A 26,474-nucleotide genomic window follows, 5' to 3' on the forward strand; every position below is an offset into this window, starting at 1 on the left:
CAAAATTTTAGGTGTCTTAGACATTTTAATGGTGCTGAATCCATTTCCACCATCAAAAATACGATTCAAAGATGGTCTTTACAATTTTTTTAGTTTTTTTTACCTAAATTCCCGGCATTTTGCCTGTCCAGTGAATTCCTCCTCCGCCTCGTTAGAGTTTGCCAGCCTGCTTCACTAACTTCATCTGCCTACCCACTTGCCGACATAAAATCTAGAAATCTATGAAGAGACCATGAAAACTCTGTAGAACTACCGGAAAACGATGATTTAAGAATAGTGATGTCACTACATCGTAATGCGCATGGCAAGTGTAAAAGTTTACATCAATATTGGTGTGGATGTCAATTTTCTAATGGTTTGATGTGACACCTAATGAGATTCAATTCACATAAATTTAGATATTGATTATGGTTTGTAAGGGGAAGCCCGTTGAATCTCTGCTCTTCCACCCTGACTGATGTTATTGGAGAGCCTGGGCTTGAAGATGCGCGCCATGGAAGGCTTCAAGAGCAGCTTCGGAATTGTGGGTATCATTTTATGCGGGATAATCTATTCATATTATGTTGTATCAAAGATCCCAAGGGGACTTCCACGCATTATAACAGTCTTGCCCGTCATTGGTATGTACGTAATTCTGCCATGGCAAGTTTCTACTCTGCATATGAGAGGAGCTATGTCCTTTATGTTTATGTGGATCAGCTCTTTCAAGCTTCTAATGCTTTCTTTCGATGTTGGTCCTCTGGCAAAGCCATGGACAATGCTAAAACTAAGGAATTTCATGGCTGTCTCCATTTTCCCTATAGAGATACGTGAGTTTGTGTCCAAACCCAACTCAGCAGGCAAATTCAGAACATTGAGAAATGTAGCTCTGGAAGCATGCTTGTTATCAGTAGTTATATATTCATATTCATTCAGGAATTCGTTTTCCCCCAGTTTTATAGTATTGCTTTACTGTGTGCATATTTACTTATCTCTAGATATCGCACTGGTATTCCTTGCTGCTCTTGCAAATGTTTGTCTTGGGGTGCAATTAGAGCCCCAATTCAACAAACCCTATCTTTCGAGGTCCCTGCAAGATTTTTGGGGTAAGAGGTGGAACCTTATCGTTACCAGAATTTTACGCCCATCTGTTTATGATCCTGTCTTGTATTTCTGCTGGAATATCCACATCAAGTTATACAAGAAAATTTATGAAAAGAACCAGCCAAAGGAAGTTGGAGGGAAGATCCCTCTTTGGGCCCGAGCAGTTGCAGTGTTGTCTGTGTTTGTAGTTTCTGGGCTAATGCATGAGTTAATATTCTATTACGCGACAGAGACCAAAGCCAGTTGGGAGGTTACAGCTTTCTTTACTCTACATGGATTATGCCTGACAATTGAAATTGGTTTGAGAAGAAAAGTGTCTCCATACGTAAAAGTACCCAATTTCATTGCAATCCCTGTTACTCTCTTATTCATCTACATAACAGCACTCTGGCTTTTCTTTCCACCTGTCACCAGATTTGGTACAGATCTCAAGGCCATTACCGAATATGGCACTGTTTTACAGCTCTTGTTTTCAACTAATCAGTAGTTCTGAAATTAAGCTCCATTGTATAAGGCGCAAACATAATGAACAAGCAGGTTTTGTCAAAGAAAGGATGCCTCTCGGTAAGTGGCACCTGTTTATCACTTTTGTACCCTGTACATACATATGACATACAGCCTTTCACTATGCCAGGAATATGAAGTCAACAAGTACAGGTATGCAATAACAGCCAAATTTCTGGAAATAGCTCAACCTGCTGGCATTTTCTACATATGCTGGAAAGTTAAAGAATTTTGCTTCGATGAAACGATAACAAGATACCCAAAAATTTTGTATAGTATAAGGAAAGATATCTTCTGATGCTCGCTGGAAATATTTGCCTACTCCCTGGACAGATGCCCGCATTTTTGTATACAAACCTGTTTATATTGAACATAATATAATCAATACTGCTTTTTCTACTATACAAACCTGTTTATATTGAACATAATATAATCAATACTGCTTTTTCTACTGAAAAAAAAAGGTCCATTGTATTTAATTCCATCTTTTTAAAATTATGTTTTTTCTTCAACTAAGAAATTCTCGAGCTAGCTGGGCGATCCATGATTCAATGACATCTGTATCTATCACAAAATAACAATATTGTAGAATCTCAGCTTTGGCATGTAAAAGCAGGGCCTGCATTCCATGGGGCCATCTATTAGAATGTTTGATCGTTTTGTTGGACTTGAAATATTCTGCAGTGATTTCTCTTTGTTCTAAATTCAATTTATAAATGGACACATGGAAAATTAATCAGGCCCTTTTTTCTAAGAGTCTTTTTTAGGTGTCAAGGATATAGTCCGCTAAAAACTTTTTTTTCACTATTTTCTGCATAAAATTTCTGAGCCACTGTTGTGAAACATAGGGTCAAGAACAGATAGCACGAATTGGGCCAGATTCACGATGCACGGTTTGAGAGTGGTGAATGGCTGTCAAGTCCATATCTGGGTTTTAGGTCTGGTAATCTTCAATCCTCCTCCAGTATCCCATAGCTAACAGTGGCACGAGTCTAAAACACTTAAGCATGTGATCAGGGGTTGGTTGACAAGAGGGAGCTAAAGTAGTTTTTCACATTTAAGTATCATTCTAATGGATTAGTTTAGCCCTGTTTTGAGAGAAATTTCAGGTGAAGCTTCCTCTTTCAGTCGTTGAGGCTGCCATACTCATAGAATTGTTTTATGAATTGGATTAGGCATCAATCATAAAGAGGAATTTAAGAAGCAGGGGAACATTAAACATTATTTCTATCTTCAATTCTTTGTGTACATCAAACTAGATTCCAAGATGGAAAGATTTGCTAATTCCTTGTCACATCTTCACATGATCAAACTAGACGAAAAGAATTGCTAATTCTTGTGTACATCAGACTAGATGGAAAGAATTATTCCTTATCGAAGAATAGCATTGTAAACTTGCCTGTAGTCAGAAAATTGATGGCATTTTCCGAGGCGAAGGATACTCATCCTCCCAAAGATCGGTCGGAGATTGAGAAATACCAGCAAATAGACAGAGAAGCTGTAGGCGTCATAATCACACAAATCAGGGACGTGCATTGGGCTCAAAAAGTTAGACAGAGAGGAGGACGGAGATTGAGAAATACCAGCAAATAGACAGAGAAGCTGTAGGCGTCATAATCACACAAATCAGGGACGTGCATTGGGCTCAAAAAGTTAGACAGAGAGGAGGACGATCGCATACCATTGAAATTAGCTACACATTATTTGAATGACGAGATAAAATATTAATGGATTTGTATCAATGTTGATGGTTATTTGAGACCAACCAGTGGTAGTTGGTGAAAAGTTAAAGAACAGAGAACTAGTATTTATTGCATTGCATAGCCTGTCCATTCATATCAACGTTTTTGACAAGTTGAACAGAATAGGTAAGGCATGTAATATTAGTTCTGATGAATTGCATGGTAGAACCTCCAGGAATAATCTACACTAAGACGTTACCATGGAGGTTATGGTGGGCAAGCTTTTGCAACAAAAGCAAGAGATCAAAGCAAAGCTGATCCAAGTTTATCAGGATAATCATTAGGGAAACCAATCAAGGAGAAATCAACAAAACGATTCCAAAAAACAATTTTAATACCTCAGGCAAAGATATTTTGTGTTATTATTGTGGCAAACTAAGTCATATGATTGAAGTCTGTAGAAAATGAAAATGAAACTATTCTCAAGGAAATCCAAGGAGATACGCATGTTATCATGCTGCGAGAGATAATTAGATAGGAGGAAGATGATGAACATGCTTCTTGACATTATTTATGGCATGGGATGTATCCACTATCAAGCAGTTCTTAGTTCATAGATTCAGCAGTGGCCAGGCATTTCAAAATTCATACAAAAGGGATTGTTTCCAGACCTTTCAAGAAAAGATGGAAAGGAAGGGGATTTAGTGAAGCTTGAAGATCACAATACTCAACAAATCAAAGGTGGAGGAGTGCTGCCTGTACTTACGCATTATGGTGAAATAAAGAAGGTACAAGATGTGTTATTTGTGCCTGTATTGTAAAAGAATTTATCAACTAGTCAAATTGCGAAGTTGAATTGTAAGATTTACTTTCTTAATGTAAAATCAGATGCATTCAAGCCTTCCCTAAGATTTCAAGATAAAGCAAAAAGGCAGTGTAAGAAGATTAAGATTCTGGAAACGGATAGTGGCAGCGAGTACAAGTCTATGGTATCTACTTAACTACTGCAGAGATCAAGGGATAAGGAGGCAATTCACATCATATAGTGTACACCTCATCAAAATGATTTTCCCGAGTGAGAATCATACATTATGGGTGCTTCCTGTAATATGTTGAAAGAAAGGAATTTGTAAAATGAGTATTGGGCTGAAGCAATGAATTGTGCAATGTATTTGTAGGATGAAAGTCAAATGAGAGCAGCGTTGAGAGTATTTGGTAGTGTGACCTAATGGTTATATATCCAAGGAAAATAGATATATGTTAAAAATAGATCCAGAAAGTAAATCTTTCTCAGATATCATGAGCAGAGAAGCTTATAGGTTGCTTGATCCTGCAAAAAGAGCACTTTTGGTAAGCAGGGATTTCAGAGTTGATTAGGGGCTCATGCATGATCCTATTTCTGAAGACACCAACACATTGGTTCTTTAGCTGAAACAATAGAAGCCCATATGTGAAGAAAGACCCCAAATGGAGGAAGAGATAATAGAACAAACCTAAGACAATAGAAAGGTGCAAAGCTTTTAGGATAAAATTATAAATGGAATAAATGGCAACTATACTTTCACGATTACTGTATCAAATTTAAAAGAACAGCAAGCTTCAAGGAAGCAAGGCAATTCAAAATCATACGAGTCCATGGGATAAGAAATATAATTTATTTAGAAGAATCAGACTTGAGAGTCAACAGAATTTCCTGCAAGGAAATAAGTAATAGGATGCAAGTGGGGATTTCAAAGAAAATAAAACGCTTATGTAAGTGTTGATAAAAGCAAGGCATGAGTGGTAGCTAAGGAATTCACTCAAAAAGAACGTATAGATTAAAATAAAAATTTTGGTCTGGTTGCTAATATCGATACCATTTTTGTTGCATTTGCTTTGACAGTTCAATGCATGTGTTTAGTACATCAGATACACGTCATAAGTTCATTCCTCAATGGTTTTCTAGAAGTACTCTACATGCAGAATCCATGGGGCTTTGTTAGGCCAGGAGCATCTTATGTGCAGATTAGAGAAGATACTGTATTGTTGAAACAAGTTTCATGGGTATTTCAAGAACATCGAGTTCATGAGAAAACTTTCCTATAAATCTATACACAAGAGTTTCAGATTCAGGTATATTGTCATTGTGATCTTGTATGTTGATTACAAGAAGCAGTGAGGAGAACTTGACAACCCATCCAAAAAAAGATTCAAGCAAGATCTTTGACATGACAGACCTTGGTCCAGACTCCACGCTATTGCTATTGGTTATGGAGGTATGGAAAAGTAGGATCAGATATCTCTATCACAAAGAAGTATGTAGGTGACTTGTTTTAGGAAAACTAGCTGCAACATCATCATGATAGGAACCAAGTTGACTCAAGAAGAAGGTGGTAAAGTAGACAGCTTGTAGGTACTAGGTAGGCTTATCTATTTCACTATCTCAAAACTAGATATTAACTAATGTGTTTGGAGGTCTGTTTAAACTTTAGATTTATGGCAGAAATAAAAACAACACAATGGAGAGCAGCCAAGCTGATTTTAAAACACGTGGAAAGGACAATTATCAGTGGACTAGAGTATATCAGGAGTGAAAGGTTTGAATCAATTGCTTATTGAGACTTGATTGAATTTTGGATCTGTGGTTGTATCATAGAATGACAAAGAGCATACAACCATAGTGTGACTACAGGGGATCGATCTCCACAATTGCTTTGGTCTGTAGTGTAACACTATATAGAGAGACATTAGTACAAAGGAGTGATGAAAAGTTGAAAACAATGATGGGTATAATGTAATGGAGTTTTGAAAAATGGAACTGCTACCTTTAGGATAACTGGAACTGCTACATTTAGGATAACTGTATAGAAATGAAGCTTGTGAAGAATTTTGTAACCAAACACATTCCGGTGCACTTCCACCACTTGAGGCAACTTTAATAAGAAGAGCAGATAGAGTTAATGTTCTGGACAAAAATTGAACAAGTAGCAAATATCTTCGTCAGAGTGCTAAGTAAGGAAAAGTTTGTCTGGCTTAGAGAGATGTTAAAGAAAACAGCGTTTCATTAAGAGGAGAAGTGTCAAGGATAAGAATGGAAATTACCTGAAAACAAAAATATAAGTATATGTGCGAGAGAGAGAGATTGTCCATAAATATGCATGAGATATTTTGCATAATCCTGATTGAGCAAAGCATGTAGCAGTAGCACATGATGGTAAAATTACTGTTAGCATGTAAAAGTGTGTGTTTCCCTGTGCACTGTATAAGTTTTAACTTTTAAGATAGACTTTATTATGTTCAAACATATTAGAACATGTGAACTGACCCCTAGACATTTTCAGATATCCTTTTCCGAATAGCTATTCAATAGGGGTGGTTGTATGTGTATTCATGTCAGTTCAATTACTTGTTATTGATTTATTCAAGTCATAATTCAATATCATTTTAGACTGATCGCTTTATGGAGGAATGTTAGGTACTCCCTTGTATGGAAGTTGTCTTTTTGAAGTTTGATGTATATCCATGTGGAAGTGCTCCCAGGTAATGAGATATATGTTCTTCACAGAATTGCTTGAAATATTACAGATTATATTATGTCTTTCTCTACACTTGAAAGTTTATTATATTCATTTGTTTTCCAAGAATGTAACACTAGTATTTCTGTAAAGCTCCTAGGAGGGACATAGAACTTAAATGTACATTTTGTGAACTTATCTATTGATGAGAAGGGATTTCTATATATAGGGCATCAGTTGAAACTTGAAACATCAAAATTACATCTCTTCAACCTCTGCTAAAGCCAGACTATGAAAAATGAAAAGGAAAATAAAGAAACTACACATAGCCATTGCACATCTCGACTCTCTACCTAACTGAGGCTGGGACATGAAAGGTATGTTGCATAATTCAACCCTCAAAATTTATAAGCCATGTGATGTTTTCAGTTTTGCAACACGAGAAACATTAACTTTGACAGAAAATTCAATAACCTTTAACATTGATTGCAACTTGTCTGGTACCTTGTCACAGACCATGAAGTAAAATGGTGAAACCTTAATTAGGTCACCTAGGAAGTTCTCAGTCTTCTTCCAATTGGGAAATGACCACTATTTGTTGACACCTAAGAACTATCAAGACAGTTTCTCATTAAAAGAACCACTTCTAAATAAAAGTCAATAAATACACTCTGGAGCTTAGAATGAATATGGAGCTAGGTGGGTTACATCCATCTCCATTGTTTCTCAAACCTTTAGCCTCCCAAATGGAACAGTAATAACAAAACGTTGTAACGTGTTCTCAAACATTATATTAGTCACTACATAAACAGGAAGGCATGGCTTGACAGGCCATGAATTAATTACTGCATCGTTATCTGGGAAGATATAGGTTATTTAGTTGGAAATTCATTGTAGTCTATCATACTTTTACAAGAAACAGCCTGCCAGTGATAAACTTCCAAAATGATTTTGGGTAGTGAAATACTCTTTCATTAAGAACCTTCATCCAAGATGCCACATTTGAGGGGTCTCTTCTGCCAAAATTGCCCAGGACGTGCACCTGGTGTCGTCTGACAAATGATTAGGATAAACTAACTTATGTTGAAAATAGCGAAGGAATGGATTCCTTGATTTGTGCCTTAATTCAAGGAATCAAATTTGTGATCTTCTTAATCATGCACGAGTTCCAGTGATGAGGACAAGTTCAAGAAGCAGTTTGACTAGTGCGAGTTTGTGGAAGACCAAGTTAATTGTCTTCTAGTGTGAGTTAAATTGGGAACTGAGTGAACAAGTGGAGTTAGCCTCCTAAATTTTAGGAGGATCCAATTAACTAAGTGTGTTGACTTTTGTTAACTAGAAAAGCTCCAATTCACCTCCTAATCTAGAAAACTCACTAACAATAGCCTAATCGAACAGCTTATAAGGAGGTTGAAGGCACACAATTGATCAATCAATTCTTTAGCACAAGTTTGTGAGCAAGAGAGCTTGCGAGAGGAACAACAAAGAGGATTTATCTTGTGCGAATTGTTGGAGGAGAATTTCCCTTGGGAAGTAGATCAGTATTCTTGCAGAGTTGTTTCAAGCCTAGTTCAAGGCTGAGAGATCAGATTGCATTCTCTATTGAAGCAGGGTTATTTGTAAGAGATTTGTAGCCTATTTTTCTTCAATAAAATTCTCAAGCAAGCAAGGGTTTTCCCTGTTGGGTTCCCTAGAAAAATTGTATTATTTTTGTGTGAATTTTGTGAAATTATTTCTGTTTTATTCTGCTGCTATTTGGTAGAGAAATTATGTGTTTGTGTGAAAAGAAAATTTATTTTCAGATTGTTCATAACAGCAGATCAAAATTTCGTGGAAATTCTACATGGTATCAGAGTTGTGAACAGAGATCAATCAGCACATAGTCTTCAAAGATGACAACTCACACAGGATTGGGATTGCGAGAGCAGGATAGATTGGATGGCTCTTCAAATTTTGGTGTTTGGAAGGTCTGCATATTGTTTTTGTTGGATGAGTTTGGGCTGAAAGAATTTGCTGAGAAAGGTGTTGCAGAACCTTCAGATCCAGACGAGTTGAGGCTCTTCCAAAGGCAGATGGCCAAGGCCAAGAGAATGATCTTGGATGGACTTCAGGATCATATAGTTCCTCATGTTGCAGGTAAAGATATAGCGAAGGATATGCATGATGCCTTAGTCAAGCTCTACCAGAACTCTTCAGAGAACTAGAAGATGGTCCTCCAAGAAAAGTTGAGGACAATCAAGATGCACAAGGGTGAGAGTGTCATTGCCTATCTCACCAGAGTTCAAGAAGTTCGTGATGAGCTAGCAGTTGTTGGAGAGAAGCCTATAGACACAGAGCTAGTGTGTGTGGCTCTGAATGGGTTTACCAAAGATTGGCATACTTTTGTCCAAAGCATTACTGGATGAGATAAGTTGTTGGATTGGGAATGCCTATGGAATGACTTCATCTAGGAGGATGTTGGACACCTAATCCTAATGGGTTAGCGTGGAAGTTGAATGGACAAAGCAGTCCAAGAGACCTTGGGATCTGAATCCCAAGAGTCACATATGTGTACTATAAATGTATATCTATTGTTAATAAAAATGTATTCACTGATTTATCTTTCACACTCTTTTGGAGGCTGTCCATGTGAGTTTAACATGGTATCGGAGCCACTTGTTTTTCTGTGGCCTGTTATGTGCATATCAGTCCTGCACCTCTGCGCATAATTCTGTGTCTGAGCTGCTCATACCTGAGCGTTTCTGCCTCTGTCCTTAGACTGCGCACTGTCCTGAGACTGCGCTCCTCTGCCCTGAGCACTGCCAACGCATCTGTTCATATTCCAAAATTAAACTGGTGCCTAAACGTTGGTCCTGCACTGCTCTGTCTGACATTCTCTGCGCCTCATAATGTCATCTAATACCTCTGCCCGTTGCTTGTCCAGCTTGTAACGCCTGTCTGTCCATAAACGTTGGCCTGACACATAAACGTTGGCCTGTCTCCTCTCTGATTCCGTTTGATATCTCATTCCCCAGGTTCTTGAAAGGTTTCTTTGGTTTCTTTCGCTCCGCCCATCCGCCCAGAGGTCGAACCGAGCGTCCTATGCATCCTCCCGCGTCCATTATTTTTTAATTAGTTCATAAATAATATTGGCATGCCCCTGGGGTGATTTCAATTGAGGTTCCCGGAACCGGAAAGCAGAAGAGGGGCCGACGAGGGCCTTCACCTTACGCAGCGGAAGCATGCCCAGATCTAAAACGCATTGAGTCCCTGGTGACAATGATCATATCGTCTGCAAATCTGAGCAACGCCATTACTGTGTATGGTTTTGAATTAAACTAGAAATTGGTGTATTTTTTGTCTAAAAGGGCCACTGCCGCGAGTTGAAGAGACCAGAGCCCTCAAACTTCCGTCCAGACAAAGGGTTATTGTTGAAGAAGACCTCCACACAGATTTAGATGGAAAGCTAGGCGGATATCGAAAAGCAGGGTAAGATTGCTTCTTTTGTTGAAATAGTTGGGGATTCCACAGACAAAGCACGACAGTTTTTTTGCAGGCAATCCGGTTATTTGCAGTTCGCATCTTTTTCCAACCATAACGATTCCTGCTTAGCCGAAGTACTGGGTGATCGGAAGACCAGAAGATCTCGTGGTCGACAACGACGAAATTGCCAGAGACGTTATCTCCTTCGTATTCGACATTCTCATAGAGGCACTCCTGGTCGTTCACTGTGAATGAAAGGACCGCTGTGTAACGTAGCAACGCCAACAGCAACTTTGCGTAACTTCGGTCTATATGCTATCCAAAAGAGCCGAAGCCTTGGTTATCTGAAGATTTCTTTTTGAATGGCGTGTTGGCGATCGCTTGAGGACTGTTGATTCAAATGAAAGAAGCTCGGGCAATTACAGAACTATATATATATATATATATCAACGAGATATGCATAGACAGCGTTGGCCATCATATACGAGTGTTGTCTCTGTTTAAGCCGTCCATTCTGAGCGTGGTATGCTTCAATCGAAGGGTATAGAGCTGCGGTTACAGGTTGAAGTAAATGCGAATAATGCTATTATCTTATCCATATCCAGGAGCGAGATATGACAATCGGCTGTAGAATATAATTAAGGACCGGTTCAGTATTGCGTATATATATATATGACAGGTAGACCTCAAAGCGCTGCGTCCGTGGAAGCGTATTAACCATAAGTCTGTCCTGAATGGCATGCGTTGACACCCTATTGGACAAATCGCTCACTTTTTGCTCAAGCTCTTTTGTTTTAACTTTATACATTGCAGACATTTGATTGTAGTCATGTTGAAGCAGTTTCAACTTTCCTCGAATCATGCATAATTCCGCAAACATCTGGCCATTAGTTTGAGCAAGTTGCAGGTTTTGTTGCGATGCTTTCATCTTGTACTGGAGAACTTTATGCATTTCATGTCTTGTGTATTGAAGAATAGCTTCTTTCTCTGTAAGTTGCTTCTTAAGGCAAGCTATCTCCTGCTGAAGATGTGTCTTGTCAAAGTCCTCTCGATGTATATTATCAAGGTTCTTAATGTGACTTGAATAAAAGGAAAGACCACTATTTGTTATATCGGAAAATCGCCTTCCACCAACGGTTGCTCTTGTTGATCCAGCCGGAATCCATCCTACAAAATTTTCTTTGCCCATCAATTCTTGAAAGTTTTGGGCGTCGAAGCCCTCAGAGAAGGACGGAGACATTGCTGAAAGCCGCTAAGTGTTTTCCCTCATAGAGCTTGTATCCTCCACGTATTCGCGAAGCTGATTCTTTGTCAATGTTGACCCTTCAAAACGCAGATCTACGCCTCTGATAGAGTAAAATTGTGCAGAAAATAAGAGGATCCATCTCTATTTCCACTCCACTCATTGCTGCGCGATCTTATCTTTATCTCTAGTGACCCATTTGTTCGGTAGAGTGGTCTGGGTTAAACTATTGGCTGCCATGTGAAGAGTTTTTGACAGAGAAAACCTATTGATTTTGTAAATTTGAAGGGAAGGAAGAAGCTTTTGTTCTTCTTGGGCTAATTTTCTGAGAGAGATTTGCTGAACTTTTACATCAAGATATATTTTTTCTGTTTAGTAAAGATATCAAGAAATGACTCAAATTGGTGAAATATTGGAGTTCTTAAAAACTCTGATACATTCCTCTGATCATGGTACAGTAAGAATAAGCAAAGCTTCTCTTGTTGACATTAGAACCTGTTTGCATAATGTACAAGAAGATATTGAGTTTTTGCAGCTTGAAACAAAGCTACAGCAGGAAGAATTACACCAGTGGAGTCATCATTCTGAACCTGTTTCTGTTCAGAACAATGAAGCAGACTCCCATAAACAGCAAGTCAATAATGTTACAGTTCATTCAGATAAAGCAGCAAAGTTACATGCAGATGCAGAGGTTCAGTCTGCACTTCCCAAGCCCATCATCAGACCTTGGGAACAGCTTGTCCACAACAAGCACAAAACTGGTCTTGGATATGACAAGGACTTGTCCTTTCATATTCCAGACTACTCAAAGCCCATTCAGTTTCAGAGTGCTGGATTCATTTATGACAGTTCACCTGCTCCTCATGACAGCTCACCTCCAGCTGTTCCAGATTCTGCCCCTCTTCCACAGCAACAACAACAACAAAAACAACAGATCGTGAAATGCCAACACTGTGATCGAGTTGGCCATTTGAAAGATCACTGTTTTGATCTTCATCCATGTAAGCACTGTCATAAAACCATCCATTCTTCACACAGATGCTTCAGAAACAAACGTCCTGCAAGAACAGAGATTCATCTTGGATGGATCACTTCTTGGCAATGGGCATCAACAGCCAAGAAGATATTCCAAACACATGTTAGAACTTGTTCCAGAGTATTGAACAGTCTTGCAGTTGAGTTTTCTCCATCTTCTCACCTTGTACCTGACAGGGGGGGAAATGATGGTCATCTACAAGCTTCAAAGCCACATCAAGCGAGCCTGAGCCACAACTTGCCACACCAGTTTCAGAGTTGTAGCCAGAGACAAGATGCCTGAACATGCCTTCAGTTGGCAATCTGGGACTTCCTCTAGCAGAAGACTTCAGCTTCTTGCCAGTTTCGGAAGCATTCCAGGAACAGATTGAGAACACTTCCTATAGCAGAAGACTCCAGCTTCTTGCCAGTTTTGGAAGAGTTCCAGGAATTGCATTAAGCATTCCAGAGTTGTTGGTTATCCTTAAACCATCACAGGTTGAGACTTCCCTTTTCAGGTTGAAGTTTTACCTTTTATGCGGGGTGAGACCTCCCTTTTATGGTTGAAGATTTCCCTCTTTAAAACAATAGGATCACTTCCTCTAGCAGAAAACTTCAGTTTCTTGCCAGTTTTGGAAGAGTTCCAGGAACTGCACTAAGCGTTCCAGTGTTGGTGGTCATCCTTAAACCACCGCCCTTTTATACCAACATTTCATAGAGCACATTCAGCCTAGTGCTGCCATGCATCTTTTGCACATTTTTGTATTACAGCTCTCTTCTTGGACTCATACATAACCCTTCGGATTAAGGGGGGAATGTTGGACACCTAATCCTAATGGGTTAGCGTGGAAGTTGAATGGACAAAGCAGTCCAAGAGACCTTGGGATCTGAATCCCAAGAGTCACATATGTGTACTATAAATGTATATCTATTGTTAATAAAAATGTATTCACTGATTTATCTTTCACACTCTTTTGGAGGCTAAGGCTCAAGCTAGTTGAGACTTCTAGTAGCAGTGGCAAGGGTTCCAAGGTTGAGAAGGAGGAGGAGAATCTTGCTCTTGTAGGCAAAAGCAAGAAAGTCAAGGTGAAGAGCGAAAACAGTGAAAAGGGTGACAAGAAGAACACAGATTTGAGTAAGTTCAAATGCTTCCATTGCCATACTTTTCGACACTATGCTTCCAAGTTCCCTAAGCAGAACAAGAAGGGGCCAAATAAGGAGCATGTAGCTACATAAACTAAGGTAGATGAGTTTGCCTCTAAGTTTGAGAAGGACTTCTCATTGATAGCTTGCATGGCAAGCTCAGTAGTGAGCAGTACGTGGTATATTGATTTAGGAGCCTCTTTCCAAGGGGGTTTGTACTGTCAGCTTTGAGAGGGAGTCAGGTAATACTCTTCATCTCAAAGATGTACTCTATGTTCCAGGGCTGAAGAAGAACTTGGTTTTAGTAGCTATCCTTGAGGATAAAGGATATGATGTTACCTTCAGTAGAGGTAAGGCTTACCTCCAACACTTGGCTTCTAGATGTAAGAAGCAGATAGGTGTGAGGGTGAAAAACCTCTACAAGTTGCATGTAGAGACTGGTGTAGCGTTGAGCAGCGAGGCAAGATGTGCAAATGTAGGTGAACTTTGGCACAGGCGCATGGGACACTTGCATCATGGGGCGTTGAAAATTCTTCAACAGATTGCCACAGGATTACCAACAGGAGGCCTTGACAAGGGTGGAGTGTGCAAGGGGTGCACGCTTGGCAAGTATGCCAAGTCTTCCTTCCATGGTCAGGACAACAGAGCCAAAGGGATTTTGGAGTTGATGCATTCAGATGTGTGCAGTGCCTTTTCTTCTCCATCATTGATGAGACACGGGTATTATGTTACTTTCATTGATGATTTTTCTCAAAAAACTTGGATTTACTTTATGAAAAAGAAAGATGAGTTCTTAGACAGGTTCATGGAGTTCAAGGCCTTGGTAGAGAAGCAAACCGGGGAGAAAATCAAGGTAGTGAGAAATGACAATGGTGGAGAATACATCTCCAATGCCTTCAAGGAGTTTTGTGCAAAGGAAGGTATTAGGAGAGAGTTGATAGCACCTCATAACCCTCAACATAATAGGGTGGCTAAGAGGAAGAATAGGAGTATTGTTGGAGCAGCTAGGGCTATGTTGCATGATCAGGATCTGCCTAGGTTCTTGTGGGAAAAAGCATGCAACATTGCGTTATTTTTGCAGAATAGGAGTCCACACAGGACGTTTGTACGAGTCATACCAGAGGAGGCTTTCACAGGTAAGAAGCCTGATGTTTCACACTTCCGGAGCTTTGGCACAAAGGTTTACTGTCATGTGTCCAAAAATAATAGGAAGAAGTTGGATGCCACAGTAGAGAAGGGTATCTTTGTGGGGTATAGTGAAACATCTCAGGCATACATGGTGTATCTTCCAGGACTCAGGAAGACAGTTCTTAGGCGAGATGTGAGATTCCAGGAGGATCAGGCTCTGAGAGTTTCCTTAGAGCGTGAGCAGATTGCAGTACCTGAGGAGGAGCTACTCGCTCCCAAATAGGAGGCACAACCAGCACCTCAGAGTCAACCATAACCACATTCTAGTGGCAAGAGGGTAGCACAGCGGATTTGCAACAGGATGAGGAGGACAAGCCAAGCCGAGAGCAGATAGATCAGCCAGAGCCACCCACCACAAGGAGGAAGAAGGCCAAGTGGGCTGAGAGGTTGATCCAGGAGGCTCAGGAGCAAGTCAAGGCTCCTAGCACCATGTTTAGGCAGAGTAAACAACCACAGAGGTACACAGGTTATATGGTACTGATGATAGAGTTGGTGGAACTAAGCCTTCTTCTTTTGAGGAGGCAACTACTTAGCAGGTTTGGTAGGATGCCATGGTGGAGGAGTATTCCTCTATCATGAAGAATGATGTCTGGGAGGTTGTTCCACGACCTGAGGGGAAATCAGTAGTTGGATCCAGATGGGTGTACAAGCTGAAGCATGGAGCAGATGGGAGCGTGGAGAAGTTCAAGGCCAGGTTTGTGGCCAAGGGCTTCTCACAGATTGAGGGCATAGACTATGAGGAGACTTTTGCCCCAGTAGCACGATATTCATCCATTAGGACTATTTTGGCACTTGCAGCACAGATGGGGTGGAAGATCCACTAGATGGATGTGAAGACAACCTTTCTCAATGGGGTTGTTGAGGAGGAGATCTATATAGAGCAGCTGAAGGGGTTCAAGTAGTTCAACAGAGACACACATGTGTGTAGGCTGAAGAGAGCTCTTTATGGGCTCAAGCAGGCTCTGAGAGCATGGTACACTCAGATTGACAGCTACCTTTGAGGATTGGGCTTCACTAAGAGTGAGGCGGATCCCAACTTGTACTACATCATGGTTGGAGGGCTTCCGCTCATTCTAGTTCTCTATGTTGATGACCTTATACTGACTGGAGATGAGAGCCTAATCTAGGATTGCAAGGAGGACCTTGCAAGGGAGTTTGAGATGAAGGATATGGGGCTTATGCACTATTTCCTTGGCTTGGAGGTTTGGCAGGGTGATGATGAGATCTTCGTGGGACAAGGCAAGTACACAACAAAGATTCTCCGAAGATTTCATATGCAAGATTGCAGGCCCATGGCCACACCTCTAGTCACAAACTGGAGGAAGGTGGATGCTGACAGAGGAGAGTGAGTGGATCCTACAGTATACAGGCAGCTCATTGGGTCGTTAATGTATTTGGTTAGCACACGACTTGATATTTGTTTTGCAGTCAACCAGTTGAGTCAGTTCATGGTTCAACCGACTAGAGTGCATTGGGTTTCTGCAAAGCATGTGTTAAGATATTGTTGACGGTGCTGGACCCGCCAACATGTCAAGGGGATCTCCCCGGTAAGAAGTCTCAATTAGACCTCAGACCGTTTGGTGTAGGAGTCCCAACAGTGGGTCGTATGGTAATGCCTTGACTGCAATTTCGCACAGAGGCAAGTAAGATAACTCTGTTGGTAGCAAGGGTGTGACAGCTGCAGTGAGTCAAGGAAGGTGCATGAGAGGTTCTAACACAAGTGGGTTGAGATGAGTGCGCCCCTTGGCAACCTGTAATAGTACTCGGATGGGAAGGGAACACACGAGCGAAGATACATCACAAGCTGGAAAGCAAGTTAGCTAGCAATCCAAAGTGATGGTTAAACCAACAACACATTTTGGAAAGATTCATACATACTCATACAGAATAGTCCATTCATGCATGCGTAAGAAAGCAAATACATATGCCATTTAGAGTAAACAAGATAGCTGGAATACAATATGACATATGCATGAAACGTGTTGGCTCTTATTATATAAAGAAGTGTAAGTTCTAGTCATACAATACATCCATGTCCAACCACTAGCTCCAATAGTGGAACGTTACAGCCACATCCGCCTGCTCCTCCAAAGAGATGTACTAGCTCCGTGCAGTGGAGAAGCCAAGACGCATTACAATACTGTCCAAGCTCTCTCCAAGATAGTCTTATCGGAAGCTTGGCTAACCAAAAGCCTATACAATGAGTTATGAGGGACTATTTATAGCAAAGGGTGGGGTGACCCTTGACATTCCCCTTTGTGACAGTTCAACTACCCTCATGACTCTTCACCTACTCTATGACTGTTACATCCAACTATTGACACTTGACTTACACTTGACATGACTTAACATTACAATGCACATGTACCCATGTGAACAAAATGGCTTGAGCAAGCCAAGCTAGACATCACTCTGACTTAGACAACCATGGAAGTCCAACTCCTCAACATCCTCATGCTGATCAATAGTAACATATTGATGCCAAGATCGGTAGTCCTTGATGGTGTCTGTGTGCTTCGCGGTGACATCCGTCTGAAACCTGACTCTTGCCTCCATAGCATTCGGGTACATTGCTCGGCTCCTCCGCCCAACTCGTCGAAAAGCATGCGCATCATTGTCTTCAATGTGGCCGGACCAACAACATACTTGTGCATGATCTCTGCACTGATGGGCAAGTTTGGGCTGGTAGCAATCCGCATCAACTTGTCGAAGTACGAGTCAAGCTCTAGTCGGACTTGTTTCTTTGTCTTCGCCTGGGTGAGAGTCCCAATAGATGGGATCGCATGTGTGCGCACCACAACATCCATACTCTTGAATACTCGTGCATGGGAAGCCTGTATGCTAGTGATGAGTTGCGGGAGCTCTTCATAGTTCCAGATCTGACTTCGGATACGTGCTTTCAGCTCGACCGCATTGGCCCTCATCATCTTAGGAAAGTGAAGCGGGGCTCCCTTGTACTTCATCGTCCATGTTTGCATGTCATGAACAACAGCATGCAAGTTCGTCAAGATATGTGCTCTTCTAGCACATTGATGCTCCCATTCGTTGAGATGGACGACTGCCTTATGCACGATACCAAACTTGGAGTACAACGCTCGCATAACTGCGTCAAGGGACAACACTTCATCTAGTATTGCCTTCTTCAGTTCAGCTCGGGTGGACATTGTCACCAAGTCTTCTCCTTGCTTCTTTGCCCTTTGTAGTTCCTTCGCCATTCGCTCATTCTCAGCTATCAGAAAGCAAACACTTGAGCTAGTGGCTTCGGCATACACTCTGGTTGCATCGGCCAAGGCTGCTGGATGTTTGCGCACATTAGTCATGATCACTCGTTCCTCAACTTGCGTAGGAGATGTATGATCCTCTGGAGTTGACACTCTGCGAGACTGCACAACTCTATGTTGGGATTCGTTGAACGAGATGTTGTGCATCTCTTCTTCGATTGATCACCAAGGATCTTAGTGCCTCCTTGGTCATTCGAGACTTGCTCATCATCTGGATGCATTGAAGCAGGTGAGTCGACCTCTTTGTGGTGAGGCATGAGGTTGGTGTCCTGTTCCAACTCTTGCTACTCCATGTCTGCATTGAAGTGTTGAAGTGCTTGTTCTATCTCATGAGCGAAGTTTTGCCCCTGCGATGGTGCCTGATGCCAACTGTTCTGATGAATCAACTACTTGTACAAGCGCTACTTTGTCTGTCTGCACATGTTGCGCCCCCTGCTGTATTTGCTGCTGCTGCGCTTCCCTCTCTTGTTTGCGCAGCTCTTGTTCCTTTCGGAGTTGCTCCCTCAGCTCATGCAACTCCTTCTCTGCTTCTTCCATTCTCTTCTTATCCCTCTGCCTTTGCGCGATTCGCTTGTCGCGCTGGTGCCTCTTTGCCTCTATAGCCATAGCTGCTTGCTCTACAAGTGGATCTACTCGAAACTTGTAGCTTTGCTCCTCCTCCATGCGATCGACAATCTTCCTCTTACCTTTGTCACGCACTGGTATGCTTACCTCTGCTGCCATTGCTGCTACTGCTGCTACTGCTGGTGCTCTCCGTGATGCTGCTTCATGTTGCTTTGCTAACCACTCCACAACGAAGCCGACCTGTTCATTGGGTCTGGAGAAACTGTAGCAATATCTCCATGGGTCCTCCTCGGCCCAATGAAACGCCCCGTGGATCCAGTTGAACTGAACTCTCGTGCAATGATCTTTCACAATGCAATGTGGGTCATACAGATTGTAGCTTTAGAGGTCGAGTGGGTACTTCTTCATCTGTTCTGCTTCGACATCTGCTTGCTTGATACTCCGGATCTCATATAACCCAATCCGCAACGGAAGAGCGGGCCAAGGTGCCTTCTTCTTCCGATGCAGTCTAGCTGTCAATCCTGTCGAGATGTGATATGCTACTTCTTGCATGACAAGTACGTCCAAGGCAAACTTCGGTAGAACATGCGGAGGCTTCTCCGCGCTGAACATCAGATGAAGGTGCCGGACAGTGAGGCATACCAATCAACAATGCCTAACAATGCCTCCATTTCTTCCTTTGACATGCAGGGTGGATCCTGTTCAAATATCATCTTGTACACAGGGGTGACAAAATGATCGGATAGCCATGTGATTACTCCTCTGAAGTTGCATTCGGACAACAACTTGAAATATGTGTTCCAGCGGTCTCTGCCGGTGACCATGCCCACTCCAAACCCGGGAACTCCTGTCAGGCACAGATTGCATCTAAGATGTAGGTGGACATGTAAATCTCTGCATGCATACCTCTGGGTGATTGTCGAGCCTTCATTACTTGTTCCTTCAGCTGATGAGCCAATATGCCGGACCAGTTACATGGTTTTCCTTCTCTAGCCACTTGGTCCAGTGCGATCACCCAACTTTGTGGGAAGGTTTTTGTGCTTGCTTGGCCATACAGTCGACATGCAAATATGACCAAGTATTGGTACGCCTTCCTCAATATCTTTGTCTTGTAGATCTGGTTGGGTGTCAACCTGAATCGAGCCGACTCCTTTACCCAGTTCTTTAGAATGTCTCTGGAGTTAGCACTGTTGTTGGGTAAGCTGAATGGAGTCTTCATGACAGTCATGGGCTCGGACATCTGATACATCTCATCGTAATCTCGTGCCGAGAAGGTTGCAAGCTTCGTCCCACTGACATTGTTCAAGGTCATCGTCTCGGGATCAGTGTGAGAGACGATTCAGTGTATCATGTCCGCGCATGGGAATGCAGGGTATTTGCATGCAATCCGGTACAAGCTAGACTTGTGAATGTTCACGTACACCTGACGGTCTTTGAGGCCTTCCAAAAAAGTGCCTAAAAATGTTTCATTGACCTCTTGCCACTTCAGTTTGATGTTCCTGTCCAGATACAACTTAGTATCTTCATAGATCGGTAGACTAGAGGACACTCGCTCAACTGCTGCTCCAGCTGCATTTTCATCAGTGTCTGTGATCCTGTTCTCTTGGAGGCCATTAATCCTGTTCTGCTAAGAGACGGATGAACCCCTGAAAGATCTGGAAACAAGTAACATGCATGGAAAGGAATCTGTTAGCGAAAACCAAAGCGAATTCGGGGAATGACACAACACATACCTGGGGGACTGATAGGCAAGATTGCGCAATTTATTCTGGGAGGCTGGGTGACTGGCTGCCAGAACTGCGCAAAAGGCAGTCTGGGCTGTCTAGGAGGCAAGGCTGGCTGCTGGATCTGCGCAATGCACAATCCAGACTGGCTGCTGGATTTGCACAATGCGCAATTCCAACTGGGAGTGACTGCAGGCTCAGGGACTGCATTGCGCAATTTTCTGGGCCAACAGTCATTGTCCCTCAGAAATGCGCAAAACAGTCCTAGAGGACAGTGCTGGGCAGAAATGCGCATTTCTGGAGAGGAAGGCCTTCCTTCCCCAGATTGTGCAATGTTGTCTCGGTGAAGGCAGAGTCCGGGCCAAGGTTGGCCCGACTCGCCGACGGGCAACTGAAAGCAAATATGACAGTGAATGCATGGCGACACTAAGTGAAAGCAGAAGTGATTGATAGTGCATGCAAACATGAATGAAAGATTCAGTAAACAGATCAACATGCATGTGGGTGAAGCGAGTCGCCGAATCGACGACCGTTCGTGCAAAACAGTTTCATGCATGCGACAACAGTGAGATAGCAACGAAAACTGAAACAAAGCTAGGACAAGCTAGTATACATGTAAACGACAACAAGCGTTCAAAGAAATCAAGCAAACAACACTCACACAAGCGAATACACAAAAAGCGACAGAAATGTTGAAAAAGACAAGTTGAGGCCACTTACCCGTGAATAGCTGAGTCGGATGTGTCGAAGAGTCTTGGATGTGCTGTGGGATGTTAGAGCTCCAAGATTGATGTGAAAGAATGAGCTTTGATGCGTCGAATAAATAAGTTTTGAGCTCATGACGCGCATGCCACAAATCTAGGAAAAAGCGACACTTGGAGGAAAGTTTCTAAAACAACTTTGCATGTAACCTCCAGCTGCTAAAAATAGCTCCCTGAATCATGGGATGCCTTTTTCATGTTTCCTTTTGCTATTCTGGGAAAAAGCAAGCCATGCATGCAAGTCAAGTTTCCTTGGTCCCAGGTGGAACTGGTCAACCAAACTGCTCATGCATGCAGCTGCTCAACTGCTTGAAGGAAATGCGCATTTCTGGCTGGGAGTTGGGCTGGCTACCCAGGAGATTTGTGCAATTTCTGGGCAGAGCAGTTGACTGTTGCCCAGATTTGCATAAATTCTGGGCTGAGCAGCCCTGCTGGGGAAAATTGCGCAATTTTCACTATGAGTGTTGATTGGCAGAATTGCACAATTTTGGAGCCCAGCAGGCTGCCAGACAGGATTGCGCAATTTCTGGAGGGAAGGCTGGTTTCCCTCCAGAAATGCACAATTTCTTGGGGGAGCTTCTTAGCCTGCAGTTGGACCAAGTCCAGGTGATTAGCCTGTGAGGGGAATGCATCAAATTGTGATCGACAGGTTGCCTTTGTGCAAGTAAAACACTGAAGGTTGTGTACTTGACGAAGTAAGACAAGGTGCCGCGAAAGGTTGGTAGGGAGGCTCCAAAACGAAGCTAAGGCAAAATTTTGGAGGGTGGTTGTAGCCGCTACAACACTTGGCAACAGACTGGTAGAAATCTAGCTCTCTGAATGGAACTTGTTCTTGAAAAGCAAGTCTAACACCTCCGAAAGTATTGTTCAGTTCTCAACTCATCTTGGTTTCACACTAGCTTGATTGTGAGATGTAGCATCTGCCAAACTCTTGGTCGATTGACACACATTCCAAGTGATCCAAATGGATCCAAGAATGCCCTCTAAGTCTTCATGAAACTTTTAAAAATCGTGCCCAAGGCCAAAAATCCTTTAAAGGATCGAAAATATCGAAAGAGGGACACCCTTAGCAGGGCGGAGAAACACTATCGGGAGGCCCAAAACCCGTGAAAACGAAGAAAAAGGAGCTATCGGAGGCAGAACAGTGGGATACACAGTAGCCATCGGATCTGGCCAATCAACGGTCCAGATCTGATCAACGGATCGCTATCAGCGCTATCGGCAGAGCCCATATAAGAGTTGCGACTGCGATCGGCGGGGAACTTATAAGCGATGCGATAGTGATTGGCGGGGTCAACAAGGACCGTCGATCAAGCACGCAGATCGACGACCCACGTTGCATCGCCAGATTGCAATCGACAGATCCACAGGAGCGGGGGTATGTGTATATACATATATGCGACCCGATGGACGGACTCGATGAGATTATGAGCCAGATTGTAGGGATTTTGAAGTCCGCCAAACACCATGTTTTAATGTATTTTCGTAGTTTCGTTTGTTAAACGAAATGCGAAGGGGAGAGCTCCGATGCGATAAGCCAGACCCGACAGGGTACCTTAAGGCTATTGCATATGATTTCAAGTTTGGGGAAGAGCCTTTTTCAATGCATTTTTGCGATTTTAAATGTATTTACGAAACAGAGGGACAAAGCCATTGTGATAAGCGACAGCGACCGATAGGCGGACCCGATAGGGGAATGAAGTGTATTGAAGGACTTTTGAAGTCCGACATATCATGTTTTTGGCGAATTTCTCTGTTAGAATGCATTTCCACTGAGGAAACAGAGCGCGGCAGTTTCAAAGGTTCTAGAGGCCTGAGGCATTCTTACGTTACGGAAATGGTGGCCACCTCCCCTTTGGGGCGTTAAGCGATGATTGCATAACGCTGTAAGAGGGATTCGAAGCGGGCAAGAGGCCGGGGAGACTGAGAGCCGAGGATATGAAACGAACAGGCAGCGCGGTTGGCTTTAAAAGCCACAAACAGAGAGCATTAGGGGCAGAGAGCAGTATTCAGGCAAATGCCGAGACAGAGTTTAGGACAGAGAGCATTAGGGGAGTCTGTGTACTCATAGAGAACTTGAGAGGTTCAAGTAAGCTCTTATTATTGTATTCTGTTGTGTGTGAGGCTCAAGTTGAGCTCATTGTTGTAAAAAGAACTCTGCTGAAGACATAATAGAGAGGCCACCACTGAAGGCTGGACCAGGAGATGTAGCCCAGGAGTATTGGGTGAACTCCTTATTAAATTTGCTGTGTTATGTGTTGCCTATTATGTTTTGTTTTACTGCTTCATTGTCTGTGCATTTCGCAATCTTATCGATCCATTGCATAAAATGACATAGGCAAATCCATGCACATAGGTCTGTAATACCTTATTAATTGTCTTAGATCTCATTATCAGATCAAGTGGTATCAAAGCTTTAGGTTGCTAAGGTTAGACAAGCTTGTGCTGGACTGTTTTTGAATGATAACTAGATAAAAGCTTAAATCAGGAGAAGGAGAATTGATTGAAACTAACCCAAAAATTGGTAGACTCTATCCTAGGAGGAAAATGGCAGAAGAAAATCCTTCGGAATCAGACTCTCAGTTCATGGACAGTTTCATGACCATGAGAGCCATGGTAGAAGAGATGTATAGAGAATTTAAGAAAGGTAGAGGTGAAGATTCTTCAACCTCCAAACAAGACAAAGGAACAGAAGAATCTCTTCGAGATGGCCATTCTGAAGGCAGAGGGAAAGAAGAAAAGCTTCCCACACCTCCTGATAGCCCTGAAAATAAAAAGAAGAAAACATCTTTGATTAAATTAGATGTTAAATTTGATTTGCCTATTTATGATGGAGAGTTGAATGTAGAGAAGTTAGATAACTGGATTAGGCAGATTGATGTGTATTGCAGGGTGCAAAATATTGATTTAGACAGAAGTAAGATTCAGCTGGCCAGCCTACGCCTTGGAGGAACTGCCTTGGTATGGTGGGAAGGTAGGACACAAGTTGACTTGAAGAAGCATGGTAAATTTTTTTTCTGTCTGGAGTGAATTTGTTTCTGCAATTAAAAAACAATTTTATCCACTAGCTTATATGCAGCAAGCTATGATGAGTTGGCAAACTCTTCGCCAATTAAAAGGGCAAAGTGTACAAAGCTACACCCAGGAGTTTAGAAAAAGAGCTTTGATTCTAGGCATTTCTTTAGACTCACCTGAAACTTTGTTGAAGTATATAGGTGGTCTACATAGTTATTTGAGACACACCATTCTCATGTTTAACTCTACTAGCATAGATGAGGTATCTGTTCAAGCTACCCATCTAGAGGCTAGAGGCAAGAATGTGAACCCAGAGATTGGGGGATCATCAAAACCCACTGCAAGCAAGAACAAGGAAAAGAGGAAGCAAAAATGGAAAGAGAGGAAGGCCAATGCTGTACAAAAGGCCAAACCTTCATGCACTCACTGCAAGAAGGATGGACATGATGATGAACATTGCTGGTCTTTGCATCCGGAGCTGAAACCCAAGAAGTTCGATGGCAAGAAGAAGAAGGTTGCTGCTGCTGTTCAGAGAGATTTGGGGTCAGACTCAGGTGATGAAACAACCATCACAGCCACAGGTATAAAAGGTAAGAATTCTGAAGCGTCTACTAGTAATTTTGCCCAAACTATTGCTAGTGAAGAAAATGAGAGAAGAAGACATGAGCTTTTTCATATTAGAGTTATCTCCAAGCATCAAAAGATTGATACTTTGTTTGATAGTGTCTCACAAGTAAATTTAATTTCTGAAGCAATTGTAAAGAAATTGGGACTGCTAACCACACCTTACAAGAAGCCATATCCATTAGGTTGGGTATGTGATAAAGCAAAACTACAAGTGACTAGACAATGTAAGCTTAGGTTTTCTTTTGGGTCAGCATTTGTGGATGAGGTTGAATTAGATATTGTTCCCTTGGATATATGTGGAATTGTTTTAGGAAGTCCTTACTTGTATGATAGAAAAGCCATATTCTATAGAGCTGAAAATAAGTATCAACTCGTTAAAGATGGAATCGAATATATTGTAAGAGCTCATAAACTCAAGAATAATTATACTCTCATAAACTCAGGGCAGATGAAAAGAATTGTAAATTCATGCAAGCAATTTTTACTGATGGTTGTAAAGGAAAAGAAACCTGAAAAAACCAATGTATTTGAGGGCTGTGATGCTAAACAAAAAGCTGATTTAGAAAAGGTTGTTTCAGAATATGATATCTTATTTCAAGAACCTAAAGGTCTACCACCAAAAAGGGAAATTGTACATGATATTAATTTGCAGCAAGATGCTCCATTACCTAACATCGGAATGTACAGGTTATCCGCTTTAGAGAATGCAGAAATCAAGAAGCAGGTACAGGAGCTGCTCGAGAAAGGGTTCATAAGACCAAGCACATCACCATGCGGATCTCCAATAGTGTTGGTGAGAAAGAAGGACGGTTCGTGGAGGATGTGCATTGATTACCGAGCACTGAATAAAATAACGATCAAGAATCGTTATCCCCTTCCTCGCATAGATGATCTATTGGATCAGCTGAAAGAGGCTGTTTACTTTTCCAAGTTGGACCTACGTAGTGGTTACCATCAGGTCAGAGTAGCAGAGCAAGATGCATGGAAGACTGCTTTCAAAACAAAGCAAGGGCTGTATGAATGGCTAGTTATGCCTTTTGGCTTAACTAATGCTCCTGCCACTTTCATGAGAGTAATGAATGATGTACTCAGGCCTTTTATTGATGAATTTGTAATTGTATATCTAGACGACATTCTTGTATTCAGTAAAACATGGGAAGAACATTTGAAGCATGTGAAGCAGACTCTAGATGTTTTGAAAAAGGAAAATATCTATGTTAAATTATCAAAATGTGAATTTGGTAAAATATCTTTGAATTATTTGGGTCATATTGTAGGGGGTGGTGAATTGAAGATAGATCCCTCTAAGGTTGCAGTCATTGTAAACTGGCCTAAACCCAAGTCTGCTACTGAAGTTAGAAGCTTCCTAGGGGCAACACAATATTGGAGAAAATTTATTGCTAACTTTTCCTTAATTGCAGCTCCCTTACATGCTTTGACAGGATTGAACAAGGTGTTTCAGTGGGGAGGCAAACAGCAGAAAGCCTTCGACACCTTGAAAGAAAAAATTAGTACAACACCAGTACTAGCATTGCCAAATCTTCAACAACCATTTGAGATTGAAACAGATGCCAGTGATTATGCCATGGGAGCAGTGTTGATGCAACATGGTAAACCCATATGCTACCATTCTGAGACTTTTAATTCTGCAGTAGTTAATTATCCTACATATGATAAAGAATTGTATGC

The 26,474-nt window shown here is 41.9% G+C and overlaps 1 protein-coding gene across 1 annotated transcript; it reads left to right on the forward strand.

Annotated features, from left to right (window-relative positions):
• The first annotated feature begins 349 nt into the window (after window positions 1-349).
• LOC149219080 (acyl-CoA--sterol O-acyltransferase 1-like) lies at window positions 350-1,995 on the forward strand. Its single transcript, XM_089384252.1, has one exon. It carries the CDS (start codon window positions 458-460, stop codon window positions 1,568-1,570), a length of 1,113 nt encoding a protein of 370 aa, XP_089240378.1. The 5' UTR covers window positions 350-457; the 3' UTR covers window positions 1,571-1,995.
• The last annotated feature ends 24,479 nt before the right edge of the window (window positions 1,996-26,474 follow it).

This window comes from Pinus tabuliformis, chromosome Q (genome assembly GCF_031772625.1).
Source record: "Pinus tabuliformis cultivar Carrire ecotype Pingquan chromosome Q, CPIR1, whole genome shotgun sequence".
Taxonomy (NCBI): Eukaryota; Viridiplantae; Streptophyta; class Pinopsida; order Pinales; family Pinaceae; genus Pinus; species Pinus tabuliformis.